General features: G+C 38.9%; 2 protein-coding genes across 3 annotated transcripts; both read left to right on the forward strand.

Annotated features, from left to right (window-relative positions):
- Nucleotides 1-472: 472 nt before the first annotated feature.
- On the forward strand, nucleotides 473-10,682 carry LOC111238260 (cadherin EGF LAG seven-pass G-type receptor 2-like; the record flags this gene model as incomplete). The annotated part of the gene is made up of 10 exons (XM_022767691.1): nucleotides 473-508; nucleotides 658-1,605; nucleotides 4,048-4,176; nucleotides 4,466-4,621; nucleotides 5,477-5,657; nucleotides 5,750-5,883; nucleotides 6,003-6,950; nucleotides 9,485-9,610; nucleotides 10,427-10,616; nucleotides 10,669-10,682. Coding segments are annotated over 10 exons (2,862 nt in total), but the record flags the coding sequence as incomplete, so codon positions are not given.
- Nucleotides 10,683-12,011: 1,329 nt separating this feature from the next.
- LOC111238258 (cadherin-23-like) lies at nucleotides 12,012-20,355 on the forward strand. Of its 2 annotated transcripts, XM_022767688.1 has the most exons (10): nucleotides 12,012-12,174; nucleotides 12,862-13,169; nucleotides 13,893-14,003; nucleotides 15,315-15,506; nucleotides 16,246-16,343; nucleotides 16,427-16,588; nucleotides 17,338-17,523; nucleotides 18,420-18,494; nucleotides 18,604-18,640; nucleotides 18,732-20,355. In XM_022767688.1, the coding sequence occupies exons 1-10, from the start codon at nucleotides 12,135-12,137 to the stop codon at nucleotides 18,876-18,878; spliced, it is 1,356 nt and encodes a 451-aa protein (XP_022623409.1). In that variant the 5' UTR covers nucleotides 12,012-12,134; the 3' UTR covers nucleotides 18,879-20,355. The 2 variants fall into 2 exon arrangements, with proteins under 2 accessions (XP_022623409.1, XP_022623410.1); XM_022767689.1 differs by lacking the exon at nucleotides 18,604-18,640 and having other exon boundaries at nucleotides 18,732-18,838.
- Nucleotides 20,356-22,104: the final 1,749 nt, after the last annotated feature.

The raw sequence follows: 22,104 nt of genomic DNA on the forward strand, positions 1-22,104 counted from the left end.
GTCTGGAAACTTTTTTCCACTCAACGGGAGCTGTGTTCAGCAATTTTAGTAAATTCATGAAACTGACAATCCAACAATCACGGCTGCTTCACACAAATATAAATCTCATCTTTCATAAAACTACTTTGTGAGTATTGACTGACATCATAAACGCACGTGTAAAAGTGCACGTCATATTCCCCTTTTCTATGATTCATTCCAAAGAAGAAATGGTTTTGGAAAGAATTGGGGAAACTGCAGCTACATAACTGTGATAAGATACTAGCAAATCAACAAACCCAAGCTCCTTTTTAACTACCTGCAACTACAGGGAGGGAAGGTGAAAATTATCTATCACATTCAGTATAATAAGTCATTATGATACTCTCCTCTAGGGGGAACCATATCTCGCGCATCCTCAACACTGGTGAACATTCGTGCTCCTGGGGACGGAAACCCTCAGTTTTTACAAAAACTTTACCATGGCACCGTAACAGAAGAGCAGGACCCAGGTGTTGTGATTCTTAAGGTACGTTTTTCAGTGAATTGGTATAAACTGTCATGTTCAAACTAAACTGTCTGTTTTTAAACTACCACATGTTCATCTGACATCAGTCCATTAGTAATAAGGTACTCACTGTTGTGCAGAAGGTGGGATAATTAACTCTATTTCTTCAGGTTAAATTCCTCGAAATTGCTGGTGAGAGTTGGACTCTCCGAGTTGAGACAGAGGCCGACAAGTTTTCCATCTCCCCCACTGGTGACTTCACCACAAGGGTGAAGCTCGACTACGACGAAGCTCCACACAACTACTCTGTGGAAATCTCCATCTCAAATGGGGCCAACAGGGACACTGCAGTCGTCAACGTTCAAGTCACTGACGTCAATGACAACAGTCCTGTTTTTGCCTCCAGTTCCGTCACAAAATCAGTCCCAGAAGACGAAGAGGTAGGATCCAACGTCACGGCTGTTCCTGCTACAGACAAAGACAGCGGCTTCAATAAAGAGATCAGATACTCGCTGAGAGGAGGAGAGGGGAGGTTCTCTGTTGATCCTGTGTCTGGGGTGGTAAGTGTGGCTGGTGCCCTTGATCGGGAGACCAAGGCTGAGTACAACCTGCAGGTGGTGGCTGAAGATCAGGGTCGTCCAGCCAGGTCATCCACAGCCACGCTGCTGGTCCAAGTGTCCGACATCAACGATAACATCCCAGAGTTCTCCATGGCCGAGTACTTGGCTGAAGTCTTAGAGACAGAGTCAGCGGGTACGAGCTTGCTCACATTATCAGCTGTAGACCCCGACGAAGGACCAAATGGGCGAGTTACTTTCAGTATTTTCCAGCAAAGTCCCTCATCAGACCCCGCTGTTTTTGAGTTGGACTCTTCCAGCGGGACTCTGCGGCTGCTCCAGCCTCTGGACTACAGTGAGGTGCAGGAGTACCGTCTGATGGTTCAGGCCTCTGATGGGGGGACTCCCCCTCTGGTTGGGAACAGCTCTGTGGTGGTGAAAGTGAAGGACGTGAACAACAACCCACCTGAGTTCAGTAAGGAAAGCTATGACGTGGCCGTCTCTGAGAACCTGGCCAGTGGTGCGTCCATCCTGACCCTGGAGGTCACTGACAGGGATGAGGTGAGTTACATGCAGCCTGCAGATCACCTGCTCTTACTTTGGTTTATACCACTATGAAAATGTGTTGACAATAGGGAATAATAATGTTTCTTTATCAAAAATAGCATTATTGATTTCAAACACTGTGCTGAGTTCTTGCATCTTCGCAAACTTTATCAGTAGAAAAGCAACTGTACAACTGGAAATTGTCTCAAAGGAGAAGTCAGTTGGGTGATATGCCTTGGGAATTCATCACTAGAGGCTGTGTTTATGTTCCATCTGCTGCCAAAGGTCAAGACCTCAACCATAGAGGGGTCAGATCAGACAACACTGAGATGAGTTAAAGGAAAACTGGTGGCTGACATCAAAGTTCATCGGTAGCCAGGTTCCAAACTTCTGAATCACCCTCAGAGAGTTAAATAGGTCTGTTGTTATGCTCACTAACAATAAACCAATTAGAAGCTTCTAAATGGGATTGAGCATAGGTAGATTATGTTTTGACATAGCTTGCTAGCTAACCAAATACATCCATAAAAAATACAAACAGAAAAATTGCCACAAAAGTTGCAACCTACCTGCGAGTGTCTGACTTTTACACACAAATGAATGTCCGTTACATTCAAGCTGTTTCAAAACAAGTCCACACGATGCAGATCCTGCAGCAGGTAAGTCTTTCTGTATTTCACAGTACACCACTTTGAAATCTGGTGTCTGTGGCGACTTTCACCGGTAGCGATGCGTTTTACGTCAACCAGCAACGGTTGCTTTGCCAGACCTGAAGAGGAGAGCAACTGTGACGATCTACACAGAGTAGGCTACAGTAGGTAGGAGTGTGCTGAAGCCTTTGGCGTAACCTAGGAAGCATCCAAGAAAAAGTTTCTGATGCTTCAGATAAAAAAAGAAACTCTGCGTTCAGAGGAAGCATTACAGTCTAAAAAAAGAAAGCCATCGACGGATGACCATTGGTGTGGCTTTCCCTCGTTGGAGAGCGCTTAAGGAAGAGAAGGGACTGAGGGCAGAAATGGATGTCACCTTACTGCTCTTGGAAAGGTTGGTATTAGTAAAATATCTGGTGCAGGCTAAGTAACCACTACATTTACTCTAACTAAATAATGGATTATGTAGGTAGAGTAAATGTAGTAGTGTCAGTAGTGGTATTGTTATGCAGCATTAGCGAGCTAGCTAGCTATGTTTGTCATTTTGAGAAAATAGGTAACCGTTAAACAGCAACTGTGGGACCTGAGCTGCTGCAGGATCTAAGTAAAGCGACAACACAGTTCTCTTGGTCGTCTCTAAGGTCCAAGTTGGGCTAGTTTAGCTCTTGTCCCTCTTGTTCGTGGCTCAGCCCGGACAGTCCCATCTTCTCCTGGTTGGAGAGCGCTGTAAGAAGTGAAGGGACTGAGGGCGATGGGTTGTCACATTACTGCTCTTGGAAAAGTTGGTATTTGTAAATGGAAAGACTTGAAATGACCACTCCTGCAGACGAGGGAATCGAGTTCACCTGTAGACATACGTTATGAGCGTGTGTTGACAGTGTTTGTGTAATTACTCTCACGGCCAGAAGGGGGGGACAAAAGTTCTTCAACTTTCATAAATAAGACCTGTTTCTCTGCTTTAATGGCATTGGGCCTCATTCACCAACCATTCTTAAGAAGAAATTTCTTCTTAAAAGCCACTTACGCACTTTGTTATTTGGGATTTGTTCTTAGGTAAGAATAGAATCTACACACACTCAAGGGCTCTCTTACACACATTTGAGTGCTGACATGTTTGATCAAAATAAGCAGTTATTGCAGTTTCTTTGGTTCTACAGTTATATAATATTATATTATTTAAATTACAATAATTCTTTTGTCATTTATAATATTTAAAAGAAAATAACTTCATGCATTTTTAAAATAAATTAACGCTACATTAACTCTTAACTGCTCGTTTGCAGCTCACTTCCTGCAACAGTTCCTCCACTTCAGAACCACTAAAGTTCCTTTTACGTTTTGATTCTGGTTCTCTGTCTTGAGATTTTTGTTTGAGCATTTTCTCAACCTTCCCTTACAGTATCTCTTTGTGACTTCTGTCTGTGTCTGCACACGACCTTTCAGTCTCACGCAATTTTAATGGCATTTTCGGGTGTTTTTCTATGCTAGTTAGGGCCGACTGGCACACGCTTTCAATTTACTAGGAGATTGACATTCAGCAATCTAAGAACACAGGTGCGCACAATTCTGCAGTTTAAAAACACGTTCATGAATCTGATGTAGAGTTTTCTTAAGAACAACTTAAGAAAGAATTTAAGAAAATACTTAAGAAGATATTGGTGAATTAGGCCTTTGGGAGGACATGTGTTACTTTCTCCTGATTGTAAATAATCCCAGCAAGAAATCAGCTAAATTGAAAATAAGGTAACAACCTCTAATGTTACCCTGACAGCCGTGATATTCTCACGTTTTTCTTGATCTCTCACAGGGAGGATTTGTGGGAACTCTGCGGATCCTTCCAGAATCTGCGCCTTTCTCGATCAGCCCTGATGGGACGATCAGAGTGAAAAACTCCACAGCTTTGGACAGAGAAGCCACAGAAAGGATCATGTTTCAGGTAACGTAGAATCTCATGACATGCCTACTGATGCGTGGCTTCACACTTTTCACAATCAAGAAAGTAAAGCACTCAAATGCTCAAAAGTTTCCATTGACTTTCTGCAAATGGTCAATGATTTACTTTTTGTTTGAGACATTATTTCAAGTCTACTACTGCTCGCCAGGTTCATAACCATGAGTAACTTTTATGTCCTACTCTGCATCAGGAGACTGATTTTGAGATGCTTGATAAATACATAAGGGCCCCTGTTACATCCTGACGCATCTTTCTTTTGTCCATCATTAAGGTTGAAGCGAGGGAGACAGAACCGCCAAACCATGCCACAATGGCCAATGTGAACATAACTCTTCTGGATGAGAACGACAACAGCCCTGAATTTACCAGCAGCAAGTACGCAAGCAAAGTCTTCACCAACCAAACAGAGGGGATGTTGCTTGTGAAGGTGAGGAGTCTGTACGAGAGGTTTACTGTTTACTGTCCACACAGATATAACAATAGGCAACATTATTCATCTTATTTATGGGTAAACAACATTTACAGTTCAAGTTTTATTTTGGAAAGTGTAGCCTCAGAAGGAAAGAAATAAATATTTGACGGGGCTGGGGAGAAATTACAGTTGAAAGAATGTCACAAAAAAATGATAATGAAAATGTAAAATTTGTAAAATTGGATTCACATGGAAACTGTTAACGTTTTTAACATTATATTTACATGTAAATTTACTGCATCATATTCACTGTGTGCAATATAACAAAAAACACGTAAAAAAAAACACTTAACAGTATTAAATACATTCACACTTTTCCACCTTACAACTGTGGAACAAATAAACAACAACAGATTTTGAGATTCCACAGTTGACCAGTCTTAGTCATCATCCCCTCCTTCCCTCATTTACTGTTTCCATGTCAAATAGTTATTGTTCAACAATAAAGTGATGTCTATTTAGTTTAGTTTATTTGACCATATGAGACAGAGGACACTAAAATTACAACAACTACAACTACAAAAATTTAACAAGTGCCAGCTATCATCAATAAAAGATACTTCAATACACACATTTCAAAAATAAATGATAAAAATTCACATACAAATTAAGGCTACAAGTATTATTTTGATATGCAAATGTACTTTGATCCAAATCCTGGCACCACACGATCTAAAGCATTTTGTTAGACGGGATTGGTCAATAGTTTTCTTGAAAATGATGCTGAAGAATTTAACCAATCAAAGAAACGCCCCCAGATCAGGCTGATAACTGAAAAAACTTTTTTCTTCTCTATGATGGGATTCAAAGGTCGAGGCAGAAGACCCAGATGCAGGTGTGAATGGACAGATCAAATACTCCATTGACTTTGGGAATCAAAACAACTACTTCTCTATTGATGAAAACACGGGAACCATCACGCTGACGAATCTCATTCCACTGGAAGCACTTAAAACCTTACAGTTCTTATTGTTCATCACGGCCAGAGATGGTAACGTAAACTATATTTTCTTTTTCCACTTGAGTTCAGTTCAGTAAGTTACAGTGAGGTGGTGATAATGTTATTCCCGTCTCTCCCTCTAGGGGGCGTAGTGTCCCGATCCGCCTCAGCACAGGTGGAGATTCTCGCTGTTGGAAGTTCAAAACCGCAGTTCACACAGAGCAACTACAGTGGCACCATAGAAGAAGAGAGAGATCCGGGAACAGTGATCCTGAAGGTGAGCTCTTCAAATGAGCACAGCGGATCTCTGAATACTTTTTGAGGAAACTTGATTGGAAATATCAGACAGATATCTGACAGTGAATAATATGATCCTTTTCTTCACTACGTGTTCAGGTTGGGATCTTTGCAGCAGGAGAAATTCCTTGGACTCTCCGAGTTGAGACAGAGGCCGACAAGTTTTCCATCTCCCCCACTGGTGACTTCACCACAAGGGTGAAGCTCGACTACGACGAAGCTCCACACAACTACTCTGTGGAAATCTCCATCTCTGACGGGGACAGCAGGGACACTGCAGTCGTCAACGTTCAAGTCACTGACGTCAATGACAACAGTCCTGTTTTTGCCTCCAGTTCCATCACAAAATCAGTCCCAGAAGACGAAGAGGTAGGATCCAACGTCACGGCTGTTCCCGCTACAGACAAAGACAGCGGCTTCAATAAAGAGATCAGATACTCGCTGAGAGGAGGAGAGGGGAGGTTCTCTGTTGATCCTGTGTCTGGGGTGGTAAGTGTGGCTGGTGCCCTTGATCGGGAGACCAAGGCTGAGTACAACCTGCAGGTGGTGGCTGAAGATCAGGGTCGTCCAGCCAGGTCATCCACAGCCACGCTGCTGGTCCAAGTGTCCGACATCAACGATAACATCCCAGAGTTCTCCACGGCCGAGTACCTGGCTGAAGTCTTAGAGACAGAGTCAGCGGGTACGAGCTTGCTCACATTATCAGCTGTAGACCCCGACGAAGGACCAAATGGGCGAGTTACTTTCAGTATTTTCCAGCAAAGTCCCTCATCAGACCCCGCTGTTTTTGAGTTGGACTCTTCCAGCGGGACTCTGCGGCTGCTCCAGCCTCTGGACTACAGTGAGGTGCAGGAGTACCGTCTGATGGTTCAGGCCTCTGATGGGGGGACTCCCCCTCTGGTTGGGAACAGCTCTGTGGTGGTGAAAGTGAAGGACGTGAACAACAACCCACCTGAGTTCAGTAAGGAAAGCTATGACGTGGCCGTCTCTGAGAACCTGGCCAGTGGTGCGTCCATCCTGACCCTGGAGGTCACTGACAGGGATGAGGTGAGTTACAGCACCTGCTTCTGTTGTGTGAAATGATTTGGAGGATAAAAGAATTGCTGGTTTATCCATTTCTAAATAAGTAACTAAACTGTACATTATTCACAAAGAGGTTCACTCGCGGAGGTAACAGTATTCCTCTTCCCGCCTTTGTTTGTCATTTCTTGGCGCAGCAGCGTGAAAGTGTTGGCAGGAGTATGGGGTGTTACATACGTGTTCGTACTGCATCTTACATACAAGAGATACAGACAGAACAGCTGTAAAACAGATTCATTTTTGGGCTGTTTTTCTCCCATCAACCTGCAACAGCTAACTACTGGTTTCCTCATCTAAACCTGATCTGATTAAGGAAGTTTTACCCTTTACTAGATAAGATCAATCTGTCTTTATGAAAAGGCTTTTGTACCGCAGTCCTTTTAAAGTAGCTGTAATCTTCTTAAACCTCATCTTAAAAAGCCTACTCTTGATCCAGTTGTGTTAGCCAGTTATAGACTTCTATCTAATCTTCCCTTTCTCTCTGAGATCTTTGAGAAAGCAGTTACGAGTCACTTGTGTGACTTTCTACAGAACAGTAGTTTATTTGAGGATTTTCAGTCACGATTGAGATGCATCGTAGCACAGAGATGGCACCGTGGAAAGTTACAAATTACCTTTTAATTGCATCAAGGGACGTGTGTCATACTGGTCTTGTTAGTTTTTAGTGCTGCTTTTGATACCACTGACCATCACGTCCTATTACAGAGACTGGAACATTTAATTGGCGGTAAAGGAACTGCACTAACCTGTCCTATTAAACAGATCGATTTCAGTTTGTACATGTTCTGCAGCGATGTTCCACAAGGTTCTGTGCTTGTACCAGTTCTTTTCACCTTATATCTGCTTCCTTTCAACAATATTAGTAGGAAACACTCCATAAACGTTCAGTCTTATGCAGATGATACCCAATTATACTTCATCATTGAAGCCTGATGAAAGACCTGGATGACCTGCAATTTTTTGCTATTAAACTGAAGTTGTACTTTATCTAAACACATTATCTAATTGCCCTGGCCTTGAGCAGTACCATAAGGAATCTCTCTCTGCATTATATTTGATCAGGATATGTTCTTTAACACCCACATAAAACAAACTTCTTTTCACTGACGTAACATTGCAAAAGTCCTGTCTCTAAAAGATGAAGAAAAAACGAGTCCAAGCATGTATCACTGCTTGACTTGTTTATTTCAGTTTCTTATTATCATGATGTCCCACTAACTCTGTGATAAAAACCTCCATGGATCCAAAGTGCTGTCTACTGACAGGAACTAGGATCACTATCTAGATCATGTCTCTCCTGTGTTAGCGTCTCTGCATTGGCTCCCTCTAAAACCCATATAATTATAATTTAATATATAATTTAAGGTCATGGTATCCTATTACCCCACTAAGAACATGGAGGCAGAGTGTTCAGCTGTCAGACTCCTCTCCATGTCTAAGAGTAGCTTTAAAACTTTCCTCTTCCATAAAGCTTACAGTGATGGCTGACGCAGACTTTTCCTTGAACCGTCTTGTAGTTATGCTTAGACTGCCGGAGCACTTCCCAGGATGCACCCAGCTCCTTCATATCCCATTAATACATGTTACTAACTCGTCTTCCTCTCTCTCCTGTAGTTTTGTGTTTTCTCTCCCCGTGTTTCTCTCTGCAGGTATTTCTCTGTCTGGAGTTGTAGAGTTTGGATCTGTGACTGCAAACCACCTCCTGCCCCCGTGATCCTGCAAAACTACTATTATTATTATTATTATTGTTATTAGTATACATATCTCTCTTTTAACCCAGCCGGTCGAGGCAGACGGCCGCCCACCATGAGCCCGGTTCTGCTCGAGGTTTTTCCTCGCCACTGTCACCAAGTGTTTGCTCATGGGGGGAAAGCTGGGTATCTGTAAATAATTTTGTTAAGAGTACAACCTAGACCTGCTCTACATGTAAATGCCCGGAGATAACTTCTGCTACATCAATAAAACTGTCTCGATTTGACTTGTTTATAAGAACACTGGCGCCAGTGATGGTCAACAACGCTGCACGGTGCCAATATTAAATAAATAAAGAATGAATTTTTACCGAAAATGTCGTTAAAAATCTCGTCAATTATTTCCACATCAACCTCCAAAACTCTGAATATCTGAGAGTAAATATATTGTGAAATAAAAAAAACAAACAACAGATTATTGGTTGGTCTGCCAGTTCACACAGGACTTATCTTTGTGTTTGGTGAAACAGATACAGTATTTTGTAGAAGCAGTTTTTCAAATAGATTTAAAAACTTGCCAGATTTATATCTGATGAAAACCCAGATCAGCAGAACTTTGTGTCCTCCTTACATCTGGACCTTGGCACCACTGCTTTGTGATGACAGGCATTTTTAAGGGCAACCATTTCTCGGATCATACTTTATTACAGTTCAGATAAGTTCTGTATCTGTTGTTGTTTCAATGCTGATGATTAACTCTGACTAAGAGTTGAAGTATTTAACACCCTTCGTCTTTATCTTCTTCTTCAGGGTGGATTCTCTAATGGTCACTTCGTCTATGCCAAAGACACCTTTGACATTAACAATCAAGGTGTGGTCTCACTGAGGAAGGACGTCACCTTGGATAGGGAGACTAAGGATAGCTACATATTACAGGTACAAACATTATTATGTTTCCAATCTCCTGTTTTTCTCCTACGTCCAAAACACACACCAGTTTATATCTCCAGGGTTACCAGACAAAACACCATCTGATACATATTCACGTATTTTGTACAGTATTGTTTAGAAATGTATTAACGTGTTTATTCCTTGGTGTAAACATGGTGTGTAGAATCTATAATCAATACTTATTTTTGTGTCATAAACTTGAGGAAATTTCACAGAATTTTTTTGAAATACTTTCTTTGCATATTGAAGGGAAAAAAACAATCTTGCTGTGACACTTTGAAAATTCTCCCAAAATAATTATAGAAAACATTTTTTAAAATGTTCATGTATGAATACAAAAACATATAAAGGTATGTGAATATGTACAAAACATGCCATTAATAAGTTACTACATTTTTGCATTTATTTCATACTGTTTGAAATTCAGGTCTCAATTTATCTTCTTCTATATCCTCTTCTATATTTAATTATATCTTTGAATTTAAATTTAACCTGTTAAGTATCTGTGATCTCAGCACAAGATTTTTTTTCATATAGTTTTTTTTCATTTATTATTTGCAGCACAATAATTAATTTTCACATTACAGAAACAAAAGAAAATAAATGTGGAAATAGAAGCACTATTTTCTTTGTGTTTTTTTTTATTTTTTATTCTTTTATTTATTTTTCCTTTATATTCCTTTTTTTGGCACTCCTATGAATCCGTAGCCTGGAGGTTTTTTTATGAGTAAAAAACGTATTTTATAAAACAACTCTGTAAAAGCTGTGTTTATGTTGTTTTGTGTCGTCCTGTGTTTTCAGGTCGTGGCGGTGGATCAGGTGACCGGCGGTCTGAACGCCACAGCTGAGCTCAACATCACAGTCCTGGACTACAACGACAACGCCCCACAGTTCCCAGTAATCCCAGACCCCCTGCGGATCCCTGAGGGAAACTACTCAGAGGAAAACCCAAGAGAGGTTTTCACCATCGTGCCCACGGACATCGACCTCGGCCTGAACGGAGAAGTCACCGTCTCCCTCCCCGCCCCTCACCCACTCTTTAGATTCAGAGAGGTGAGGCCAGGAGAGAAGACTGTGGAGAGGTTTTTTTCAGTCTTCACCGTGTCAGCGCTCAGTCTCAGAGTTCATGTGTTGTGTTGCAGGACGGGACGCTGCTGGCTGTCGGGCCTCTGGATCGGGAGAGCAGGGAAACGTACGACCTGGTTGTGAAAGCTTCAGACAGAGGCGACCCACAGAGAGAGGTGAGAGACAGAGCCTGTAAACACACACTGTCACACACAAGTTCATGCAACTGTTTTATGAGTGTTTTAACCAAATGAGGTTATGCACATTAAAAAAATCATAAAATGAAAATTTTCATGGCATATGTTCTGAGTTATATGGCCATTTGGGAATGAAAGTCCAGCTTATACTTCAGAGAGAGAAAGAAATAAAGAAAACATTTTGAAATAACAAACCTTTCAACAGCATAATATACGTCGAGAATGTAGATTAAATGTCTTTATTAAACTAACCGTTGTGCACCAGAACATCACCACCGTCAGAGTGAGCCTCACCGACATCAACGACAACAGACCCGAGTTCAGCTCCAGCAGCTACGTCAGCAGCGTCCTGCTGAAAGACGCGGAGGAGGGGAAGCTGCTGCTGACGCTGTCCGCCACCGACGGAGACGCCGGGGACAACTCGCTCATCGCCTACAGGCGAGTTCAGATCAGATCAGCTGACTGTACAATCATTCACACAGCCCGGTTCCAACACTTTGGTAAAATTTGGTAAAAACTTGTGAGAGTTACAGTGAATTTTTTACATTTCTGCACTAATTTGTGTCTCTTAAGAATTTCTGATTTAACTGACTCTTAATCAAGATATTCTGGTGTTGTTAAATTTCTATGGAGCCCTGGAGCGGTCATTGAGAAGATTTATATCGAGGCCATGTTTTACAAATTTGAACTCTTGAACGAAATACAATTTGTTCCCATGTTTTGATTCATTTGTTTCCTCGTTTTAATGAATTCTTTCGCTCTTTTTGATTCATTTGTTCCCACATTTTGATTCATTTGTTCCCTCGTTTTGATTCATTTGTTCTGTTTTGATTCATTTGTTCCCTCGTTTTGATTCATTTGTTCCCATGTTTTGATTCATTTGTTCCCTCGTTTTGATTCATTTGTTCCCAGGTTTTGATTCATTTGTAGACACAAATGTGGAGAGCCAGCACAACAGACCAGTTATCTTGTGTTTACTTCTGCACACAAGTTAATTAAAACATGGGATTTTCTAATTGATTATATAACAGTTTATTGTTATTGTTTGGTCTGATGTGATTTTCACATATTATATTTGTTTAGTATCTTACCCTGTTTAAATGTTGAATTTGTTGTTTGCTCTCTGTCGTTGCAGTTTCTCAGAAGGAAGTTCTCCACATTTGGCCTTAAACAGCGAGACCGGGGCAGTGACCTTGACCTCTGACCTCGCTGATGTCACAGAGGACACAACACTGAAGCTGACAGCCATGGCCAAAGACCACGGTCGGCCTCCTCTGAACTCTACAGGTCAGTCTGAGGGCCATGTAGTTTGGCTCGACGTTAGTAACGTACAAGTCTCCATGTTGCCTGTGTGTTAGTAACTGAAGCAGCACTTTCACTTTGACATGTGGGTTGTGATGCAACATCAAGGGCAGCATCATTTATTAAATAATTTAATCAGTATTGTAAGATTTCAAAAATGATGTGGAGGAAGAAGTCGTCAGATTCATCTAAGTAGCAAGAGAACAACATCAGAATATCATATTACAGTCCTGAATTAAATAAGATTTCACTAAAACTAGAGACATTTTATGAAATTATGTTTAAAGCATCATAAGTAAAAATGTGTTATTATTATTTACAACTGTATTATACTATCATTGTTGATGCAGTAACACGTAAGCGGTTTGTATTTACAGTCTTGGCCTCTGTAGAAACTACACCTGTCGGATAAATGCAGTGAAATGTTTTGGAGTAGAAGTTTAAAGTAGAATAAAATGAACACACTCAATATATGACTTCACAGCAACTTCACAGTGATCTGTCTGAAATTTAAATTAGACTATTTATAATGTGACTATAATAAATGAAAATCACATATGATTGAATATCATTTAAACAGGGCAATTATAAAATATAATATATATAATAATAATAATATACAAGATATAAAATATGTGCTGTAGAGAGTAAGTGTGTTGCGTCTTCCTGCAGTTCCTGTCGTGGTGAATCTGCGTCTCGTCAGTCTGGTGGAGGGCGTCGCTTTCCGGAGCTCCTCTTACAACTTCAGCCTCCCTGAAAACCAGGCGGCGGGGGTCGCAGTGGGGAGGGTCTGGGCCTCGTCAGGAAGTGACCTTTACGATGTCGCCTACGCGCTGAAGACACACATGGACCTGTTCTCCGTCAACGCCAGCGGAGCCATTGTGACCAAGACGCAGCTGGACAAGGAAAAGCAGGAGTGGTACATCCTGGACGTGGAGGCCGTGGACACAAGGTCCCCCCCTACGACGGCCACCGCAGTGGTACGACCTGTTAGAAATACAGTTTGAATTTCAGTTCTTAATGCTTCTGTACTCTGGGGTCTGTCGAGCATCTCCAGTAAATCACTTAATGTCCTTCCAGTGGATGAAAAAGCAGAGGTGCAACTTGCAGACAGAGTGTGTATTGACGTATTGATGGGAACTGGTTACGTTCCGTGTCCTTTGAGTGAAAGTTGCTCATCAGGAATATAAAAAGTTATCAGCCTTGATCTGATAGGGTTAGGGTTAGTTTAGTTGAGGGTTAGTTTAGTGGATATTTATCTAATATTAAAGTATTTTATGGGGCGATATTGTTCAGATTTTAACCAAAGCTAAAACCTTGTTTGAGAAAAAGAAATCTTTGCTTTAACAACAGTGAAACCTTTTGAATATTATGCAATTTTTATTTAATTTATCTCTTTAAATCTATTTTATTGAATCTCATTGTCAGATTTCTTACTTGGATTTGTCCTTTTTTCTTTTTAGCTCATCTTTCATCTGTGAAGCACTTTGAACTGCACGAACCTGTATGAAAAGTGCTATAGAAACATTGGATTGATTGATTGATAGCTTCGTCATTAGTTTGTTTTTCTCATTGATATCTGTTCGCAGTCTCTTTAGTCATCCTGCTGAGAAACAAAGAGAAGAACACATGATATATAGATTATATAAAACTCATCCTCTTCAGTATCTTCACCTGTTTTTCTTTTTCTGTCCTTTCCTCAGGTCAGAGTTCAGGTGGAGGACGTGAACGAGTCTCCACAGTTTCACCCTGAGGTTTATAAAGCCTCCGTCTTCAGCATCGCTCCCTATAAAACCTCCGTCACCCGCGTCAACGTAAACAACACTCACACACACAAACACACACACGCACACACACACACGCACATATATCAGCTTCCATCAGTTTCCGTTAGTCGGGAAACGTCGTGACAGTTTGGAGAAACACTCTTGAACTTCAGGCTTTTTTATCTCCTCTGTGTTGTGTGAAGGCTCAGTTACTGAGGCAGTGATAAACAGTGGTTGTGTACTTTGACCTGACACACATGCAGCAGACTGTGATGTGGTTAATGTGTGCGTGAGCAGCAGTGAAACTCGTCACATCGTCAGAGACAGTTTATCTGAACACTCACTGAACGTTTCCAACGTTTCCCATGAGTCTCTGCCGAGGAGCAACAGCACCGAAAACTTCTTCAGACCAATTCTCCCAGAACTTAATCTGCTTTTAATTTGAAATTTTGAAATCAAACAAGAATAAATACATATTTTTCTCCAGAGCCAGAGATACTGAGGTCACAGGTTTGCATAGTACCAGTCTCGCATTTCACATTTACACACCTGTCACCGAGCTACGATTAAAAATGGATATTTGTACAGAAACAGAGATAATCTTCCTCTGATCAGCAGGAAGCTGATGACTTGTCTGTCCTGGATTATGATGATGTCACTGATAGACACGCCTCCACTCTAAAACCCCATAGATCCAGTTGTTGACAGTTATTCCAACGCCAGGTTTGCTGGGCGTCTCTCACAGTGACACGTGACCTTTTATTTACGGCAGTTTATTACTCCGGTCCCATCATCATAATGTGACACACTGACGTTCAAAGTCTTGCATACAAACATTAATGTTGGAACATTTGGCAACACACATTAAAACTGAACACAGCCGTGATCACACACTCCTGCGCTCTTGAATGTAACTGTTGTTAAGTGTTGTTTGTTTGTTTTCTAATTCATTATTTTTGTGTGTATTCAGTGTTTTAAGAGTTCTCCTGAAGTGAGACCATTTAAATAAAAGTTGAATGGATCAAAAAGTAGGTAGAGAGGTGAACTACATGTCCCAGAAAGCACTGCTTCAACTTTTAGGTGAATTCAGGATAAATTCTGCAGCTGTGATTTGGTCCCAGCTGCAGAAATCAGTTTAACAAACTGAGGAAAACACATGAATCCAACAGATAACCAGTCCCTGTGATGTGTGATGAGAAGTGATGATTTAATAGTTGAAATCACTTCAAATGTGTATTTCAGAGGAACTGGAAACAGAAAATTAGATTTATACATTATAATATGAGCAGAAAAATCTCTCCAGCAGAAAAAATGAACATGAAACATCTGTTTATATTTTGACCCCCCCCCCCCCTCCAGGCGACAGACCCTGACGTCGGTGAGGAGGGTCAGCTGGACTACAGTCTGTCAGCGGAGAGTCCTTACTTTGACGTGGACCCGTCCTCGGGTCTGGTCTACGTGGTCTCAGTGGCAGGTCTGGCTGGACAGACGGCTGCAGTGGAGGTGAAGGCCACAGACCCCCGAGGACTTCACGCTACAGCCAGGGTGGAGGTGAGTGCGGAGGGCTGGAGGAAATAGATCCAAGCCCTGAAGATTTTTTTTTTTTTTTTTAATAAATAAAATAGAAAGTAAAAATAAAATTTCAGCAGCTCACATGGGAAAGTTGTTATTGAATAAAGTTTATTAGGAGATTAAAAATTTACATTTCAGCTGCTCGAACGGATCAAAATCTTTAAGAAGATCCATGACGGTCGACAGCTGCTGGATCAGAAAATCACCAGGTTTTATTCTGTTAAACACAAATTAAATAGTTTTACTTCTTTCTGAGCCGAATCACATGAAGCTGATCCTGATCCTGATCCTGATCCTGATCCTGATCTGTTCTGATATCGTCACTTTAATAAGACTCTAGCAAAATGTTTTCAAATTCATTTCAAATTAATCATTTATTTTACTTATGAACATGTTCTGTTTAGGTCCTTAAATCATAACACACATTTTCATACATTAAGATCCTTAAATCTTGCACTGTAAAAAACTGTGAAAACTAAAAACTGTAAATGTCCTGATTTATTTAATTATTTATTAATTAATTAATTTAATTATCGTATTTTGAAAATAGGTTTTTATTTTTAGTTTATTAATTGTATTTATTTATCTTACTGCTTCATGTGTACTCTGCCGTTCACTAACACGAACTAAACTGGTATTTTCATTGAACGTAATAAAAATAGATAAAAAAATAAAATTACAACTCTTATGAACCACACACCCTCTCTACTGCCCCCAGGTGGCCGTCCAGGGAAATGCGAACAGCGGCAACATGGTGACCATCTCCCTCAACCAGCCGGCCAACATCGTGGAGAAGAAAGTTCCAGAGTTAGAGAAGTAAGTTTATTATTTCACTATTCATTTAGTTTGGAGATTTATTCCTCCCTGTTTTCATGGTTGTAATTGTTTTTCTCTCTCAGGTCTTTAGGTTCGGCTCTGGGCTGGACCGTGACGATCATCCAGGTGTGGAGCTCTAACGGAGGATCCACCGAGTCCAGAGCACTGAGAGCGGATGTGAGGACGATGGTCAGCTTCATCGCTGCGGACAGAGAGGAAGTCCTTTCCTCTGAGGAAGTCGTAAAGTAAGAGCTTGATTTTTAACTCTGATTGTTTTCAAATGACTGAAAAATTTAATTCCAGCACCAGATTTTCATGTTAAATTCCCCTAATCTACCTTTTCATAAACACATAATTTCATTGTGCTTATTTGTACTGAATATATACATATATAAACACAATAATGCAGAATATTTAAAAGTTCTGAGGGGGATGTCTTTAAATTACGTCTCTTTTCATATTCAAATTTCTGTGATATAAAACACAAAAGAGAAGCTGGAAAAACCAATTGATCGGCTTTTTGCTCACTTTATAAAATACTTTATAATAATTAATATATAACTAGGATTGTTGTTAATTAATTTTCTGTCAGCCAGTTGATCAATAAACATAAAATGTAATTTCAAGACAAGTTGTTTCTGTCAGTTTTCATGTTGTTGACAGTTAAAGCTCCTCCAGTGTAAAGGTCTGTGTCCATGTGTAGTGTGATTATAGATCAGCTCTAGCTTCTATATTAATACTGTGAAAGTATCAAAGCCTCAGTCCACAGAGAAATGCACACAGCCTGTATTCAGAAACTGAGCCTTAAAACCAGCCGTCAGGACTTCTGGAACTTTGTGATGTCACAACAAAGCAGTCACCAAGCCCCGCCCACCTGGACCCACCATCCAAACCTTGCAGGATTTGGTTTCTCTGAGTGTTTTTACCTGAATTCTGCTGTTTGTGTTGGAGCATCATGCACCATCCTGACCTCTGACCTCTGTGTGATCACCAGTAAACTGCAGAGCCAATCAGCTGCTGTGAGCGCCGAGCTGGTCAAAGTGTTTGGGGAGGGGCTTCATTTCAAGGTAGAGCTGAAGCCTCAAGAGTCCGCCTCCAACCACGCCGTGGTCATCGCTCTGGGTGTCCTGCTGGCCTTGAGCATCGTGGGATTGATCGTTGCCGTCACCTTTGTTATCAGGTGAGTCTGGAGAGCAGCAGCAGCTTCAGACTGGTGACGTTTCTCTGGTGATGGTGCAAAGGCGGCGAGTTCATCATATTCAGTGTGTGTCAGTGTTGTGTTCACAGCTCGTTACCATGGTGGACAAAACGCTGATTTCATTTTCGGTTGATCGACTCATTAAGTGATTGCTTCAGAAACATCTGGGATCAATCTCAGTATTCTAAAAAAAAAAATGTCACGATCAAAATCAGAGTCGTGTTTATCAAACTTTGAAGAATGACACAGAAGTTTTTACTTTAGAGAAAAAGTTTGAGTTTGACAAATAAGAAAAATTCTATAGTGACTGCCACCTACGAGAAGGAATGACCAATCAACCAATCAGGGTAGAGACTAATAATCAGAATAATTTTTAAAAGTCACATAAATTGATGGTGTATAATATCTTCTATCATTTTACCATGTGTACAATGACTCATTTTTCTATCATCAAAAATGTATAATTTGACTTTGAGAATTTGTTTTATTAATTGAATTGTCTGTGTTTAATATTTTTATCTCTAAGATAATTTAATCAGGAAAAACTGCAAAAATAAAGTGACTACACCAAAATGGTAATAAACAAAGAAGAAATAATAATAAAAATATTTGGATAAAGTTTACACAGATCGTAATTAGATGTTTAAAAGTCTGTAAAACTAATAATACTCTTCAACGCAGCAGTAAAATGACATGTACAAGGTAAATTACTTGTTAACAGTACGTGTCCTGAAACCTTTTTTATTTGTAATTTCAAAGCAGCTTTTTCAGGGTTAATTAAAATTGTAGTTAAAGTTCAAAGACATGGATTAAATATTTTTAATGCCCAAATATCAGGATGAATGAATTTCAGTGTCATTATGTGTTTCACCTCTCAGGTTCAAGGTGAAGGAGAAACATCAGGATTCTGACAAAGAGAGTTTTGACATTAACCTAAAAGCTGAAGGTTACACGTGAGTCCTCTTTAAAAAGAAACTCCTGACTCTTCATCACAGTTCTGCTTGAGATCTGTTTTTAAATATATACATATATATATATATATATATATATCTGTTGTTTCAGGAACTGGGGTCAGAAGATTTCTGAATCTTCTGCACAGGTAAAAACAAACCACATGATCTGTTCACGTTCAAGGTGTTTAAATGAAAGTGAAACAGAAGGGAAATGTTGACTAGCGGTTTGTGTCACAGGGACAGACGAGGTTAGAGGAGGACAAGCAGCAGAGGACCGACAGAGAGACAGACGACGAGTGGACAGTGAAGACGGACAGCGACAGTGTGAGAGGTCGAGAAGACAGAAACAGTGGCGGTCATGAAAGCCGCACTTCTGCTCTCTGATCTGAACACGGCAGCTGTCAATCAAACTGTACGGAGTGTGGAGAGTGCCACTAAAATATAATTTACCACAGCTGACCAATCAGAGCTTCTGTTGCTGCACTGTGGGTTGGACACAATTTAAGATAATGAGTCGTCTTTAAATTAAACTGTCGACAAACAAAAGCTCTGCTCACATTCAGAGTTTGTATGTTTCCTTGAGGCTTTACAAACTTGTATGTATTTATTTCCTCATAATTTGTATTGAAATATACGCACATATAAATATATATATATGTGTGTGTGTGTGTGTGTGTATATATATTATATACATAGCATTGTTAAAATTTATCTTTATTGGCTTTGTTCTTCAAACAATTGGACTCATTGATAAAAACATTCCTCTGTAGCTACAAAAAATCCACTAAGTAACTTAAAATCTACTGCTGATGATATGAACATACAGATACTGACAAAGGCCACATCAGTAAATGGTGGGAGGGAAAAAATCAGAATTTCCTTCTGAATTTATTTTGCAATTTAAATCTAAAATTTATCATAAAAAAGGTTTTTATTTTATTATATTTTAAAAAAGCAACACGCTACTTGATGTCTCCCAGTTTAGCATTTCTAAGCAGTAATGTAGTTACAAGCAGATCTTGTTTATTAATATTCAGTATTTGACAACAATTTTACAACAAATAACAATTGTGTTTTACTGTGTTGTCATTCATGATCTGTTGTGAGTTGTTGACAAATATATTAACACTTAGATCTTACAACTACATTATACTGTTAAAAACCAATTATCAAATGTTTATCTACTGCATATTAGTGCTAATTTAACATTTTAACACAAAATGAAAAAAATAAAATGTTTTGATTGGTACATTAACTTCATTAATACATATATAATAACTTTCTAGTTTCAATATATGTAATGTATACCCTCAGACTCCAAACAAGGAGAGACCTCAGTGGCAGCTTTTACTTTCTTTAGTTCAACCTGTTTTCTTCACTGATGTCAGATGCTGTCGTTCAGTTTAACATTTTTCATCATCATGTCTTTAAAATATGTCTTAAACAAGCTGATTTTACAAGAGACACTTAGCTGCCAGATTTCTCTTTTTTTTTGTCTTGTTTTAGGTTATGGAGACTATCACATCATGTGACTAAATAATTGACAAAATGAGAAGATGAAATGTTTTTTGGACAAATGTTTGTGTCGCTTTATGCTAAAGATTTCACTGAGTATCAAATGTCATTGCAATTAAATGTAATTATCAGTCTGAGTATTATGTCAGCTGGGTAATTACATAAAACTGAGCTGATCTGTCAAGATTATATGTATTTTCGTTTTTTAATTTTCTTAATGCACTTTATCAGTAAAAATGTAAATATCACCACAGCTCTACAGTAACTCTGGAACATAACTACAACAACAACAACAACAACTATCAAAAGCACTTTCCTGTAATAAAATGAATTTTAATTGTGTCAGTTCATTTTATTTCATCTGAAATTTTCAAGGTATTAAAGAGTAGTGATGAGATTGTCGTGAAATCTGAGTGGTTTGATTATATCTGATGGCTTCATTAACAACCACAAGGATTTGACCTGTCAGCTGTGACCTGAAGATTTGAAGGCATGAAATTTCAAAAAATGTCATAGTATATTAAATAAAATGTCAAAATATATAAGAGTATAGTAAGGCATAACATTTCAAAAAACATCACAGTATGGTAAGGCATAAAACGTCAAAAGATGTCATAGGATAGTAAGGCATAAAATTTTTAAGAAATGTGATACTATAGTAAGGCATATACGAAAAAAAAAATTGTACTATAGTAAGGCATAAAAAGTGAAAAAAACATCATAGTGTAGTAAAGCATTGAAAAAAAATAACGTCATAGTGTAGTAAGGCATAGAAAGTGAAAAAAACGTCATTTCAGTAAGGCATGAAAAGTGAAATAAAAATCAGTATAGTAAGGCATACAAAGTCACAAAAACGTCATAGTATAGTAGGGCATAAAAAGTCATAAGAATGAAATAATATAGTAATGCATAAAACATAGTATAGTAAGGCATAAAACGTCATGGTATAGTAAGGCATAAAAAGTGATGAAAACGAAATAGTATAGTAAGGCATAAAAAGTCATAAAAACGTCATAGTATAGTGAAGCATGAAAAGTCATAGTATAGCGAGGCATAAAAAGGCATAAAAAGTCATAGTATAGTAAGGCATAAAAAGTCATAAAAACGACATAGTATAGTAAGGCATAAAAAGTCATAAAAAGATCATAGTATAGTAAGGCATAAAAAGTCATAGTATAGTAAAGCATAAAAACTCATAAAAACGACATAGTATAGTAAGGCATAAAAAGTCATAAAAACGTCATAGTATAGTAAGGCATAAAAAGTCATGAAAACAACATAGTATAGTAAGGCATAAAAAGTCATGAAAACAACATAGTATAGTAAGTCATAAAAAGTCATAGTATAGTAAGGCATAAAAAGTGAAGAAAAACGTCATAGTATAGTAAGGCATAAAAAGTCATAAAAATGTCATAGTATAGTAAGGCATAAAAAGTCATAAAAACGTCATAGTATAGTAAGGCATAAAAGGTCATAAAAACGTCATAGTATAGTAAGGCATAAAAAGTCATAGTATAGTAAGGCATAAAAAGTCATGATATAGTAAGGCATAAAAAGTGAAGAAAAACGTCATAGTATAGTAAGGCATAAAAAGTCATAAAAATGTCATAGTATAGTAAGTCATAAAAACGCCATAGTATAGTAAGGCATAAAAAGTCATAAAAACAACATAGTATAGTAAGTCATAAAAAGTCATAGTATAGTAAGTCATAAAAAGTCATAGTATAGTAAGGCATAAAAATTCATAAAAACAACATAGTATAGTAAGTCATAAAAAATCATAAAAAGTCATAGTATAGTAAGGCAGAAAAAGTGAAGAAAAAAATCATAGTATAGTAAGGCATAAAAAGTCACAGTATAGTAAGGCATAAAAAGTCATAAAAACAACATAGTATAGTAAGGCAGAAAAAGTGAAGAAAAACGTCATAGTATAGTAAGGCATAAAAAGTCATAGTATAGTAAGGCATAAAAAGTCATGATATAGTAAGGCATAAAAAGTCATAAAACCAACATAGTATAGTAAGTCATAAAAAGTCATAGAAAGTCATAGTATAGTAAGGCATAAAAAGTCATAAAAATGTCATAGTATAGTAAG

This window comes from Seriola dumerili, unplaced genomic scaffold (genome assembly GCF_002260705.1).
Source record: "Seriola dumerili isolate Sdu_G_001 unplaced genomic scaffold, Sdu_1.0 BDQW01001246.1, whole genome shotgun sequence".
NCBI lineage: Eukaryota > Metazoa > Chordata > Actinopteri > Carangiformes > Carangidae > Seriola > Seriola dumerili.

Coding starts and splice junctions, on each gene's coding strand:
- LOC111238258 (XM_022767688.1), top strand. CDS start 12,135: ATGGCCAAAGACCACGGTCGGCCTCCTCTGAACTCTACAG. Junction 13,170..13,892: donor CTACGACGGCCACCGCAGTG/GTACGACCTGTT, acceptor TCCTTTCCTCAG/GTCAGAGTTCAGGTGGAGGA. Junction 14,004..15,314: donor CCTCCGTCACCCGCGTCAAC/GTAAACAACACT, acceptor CCCCCCCTCCAG/GCGACAGACCCTGACGTCGG.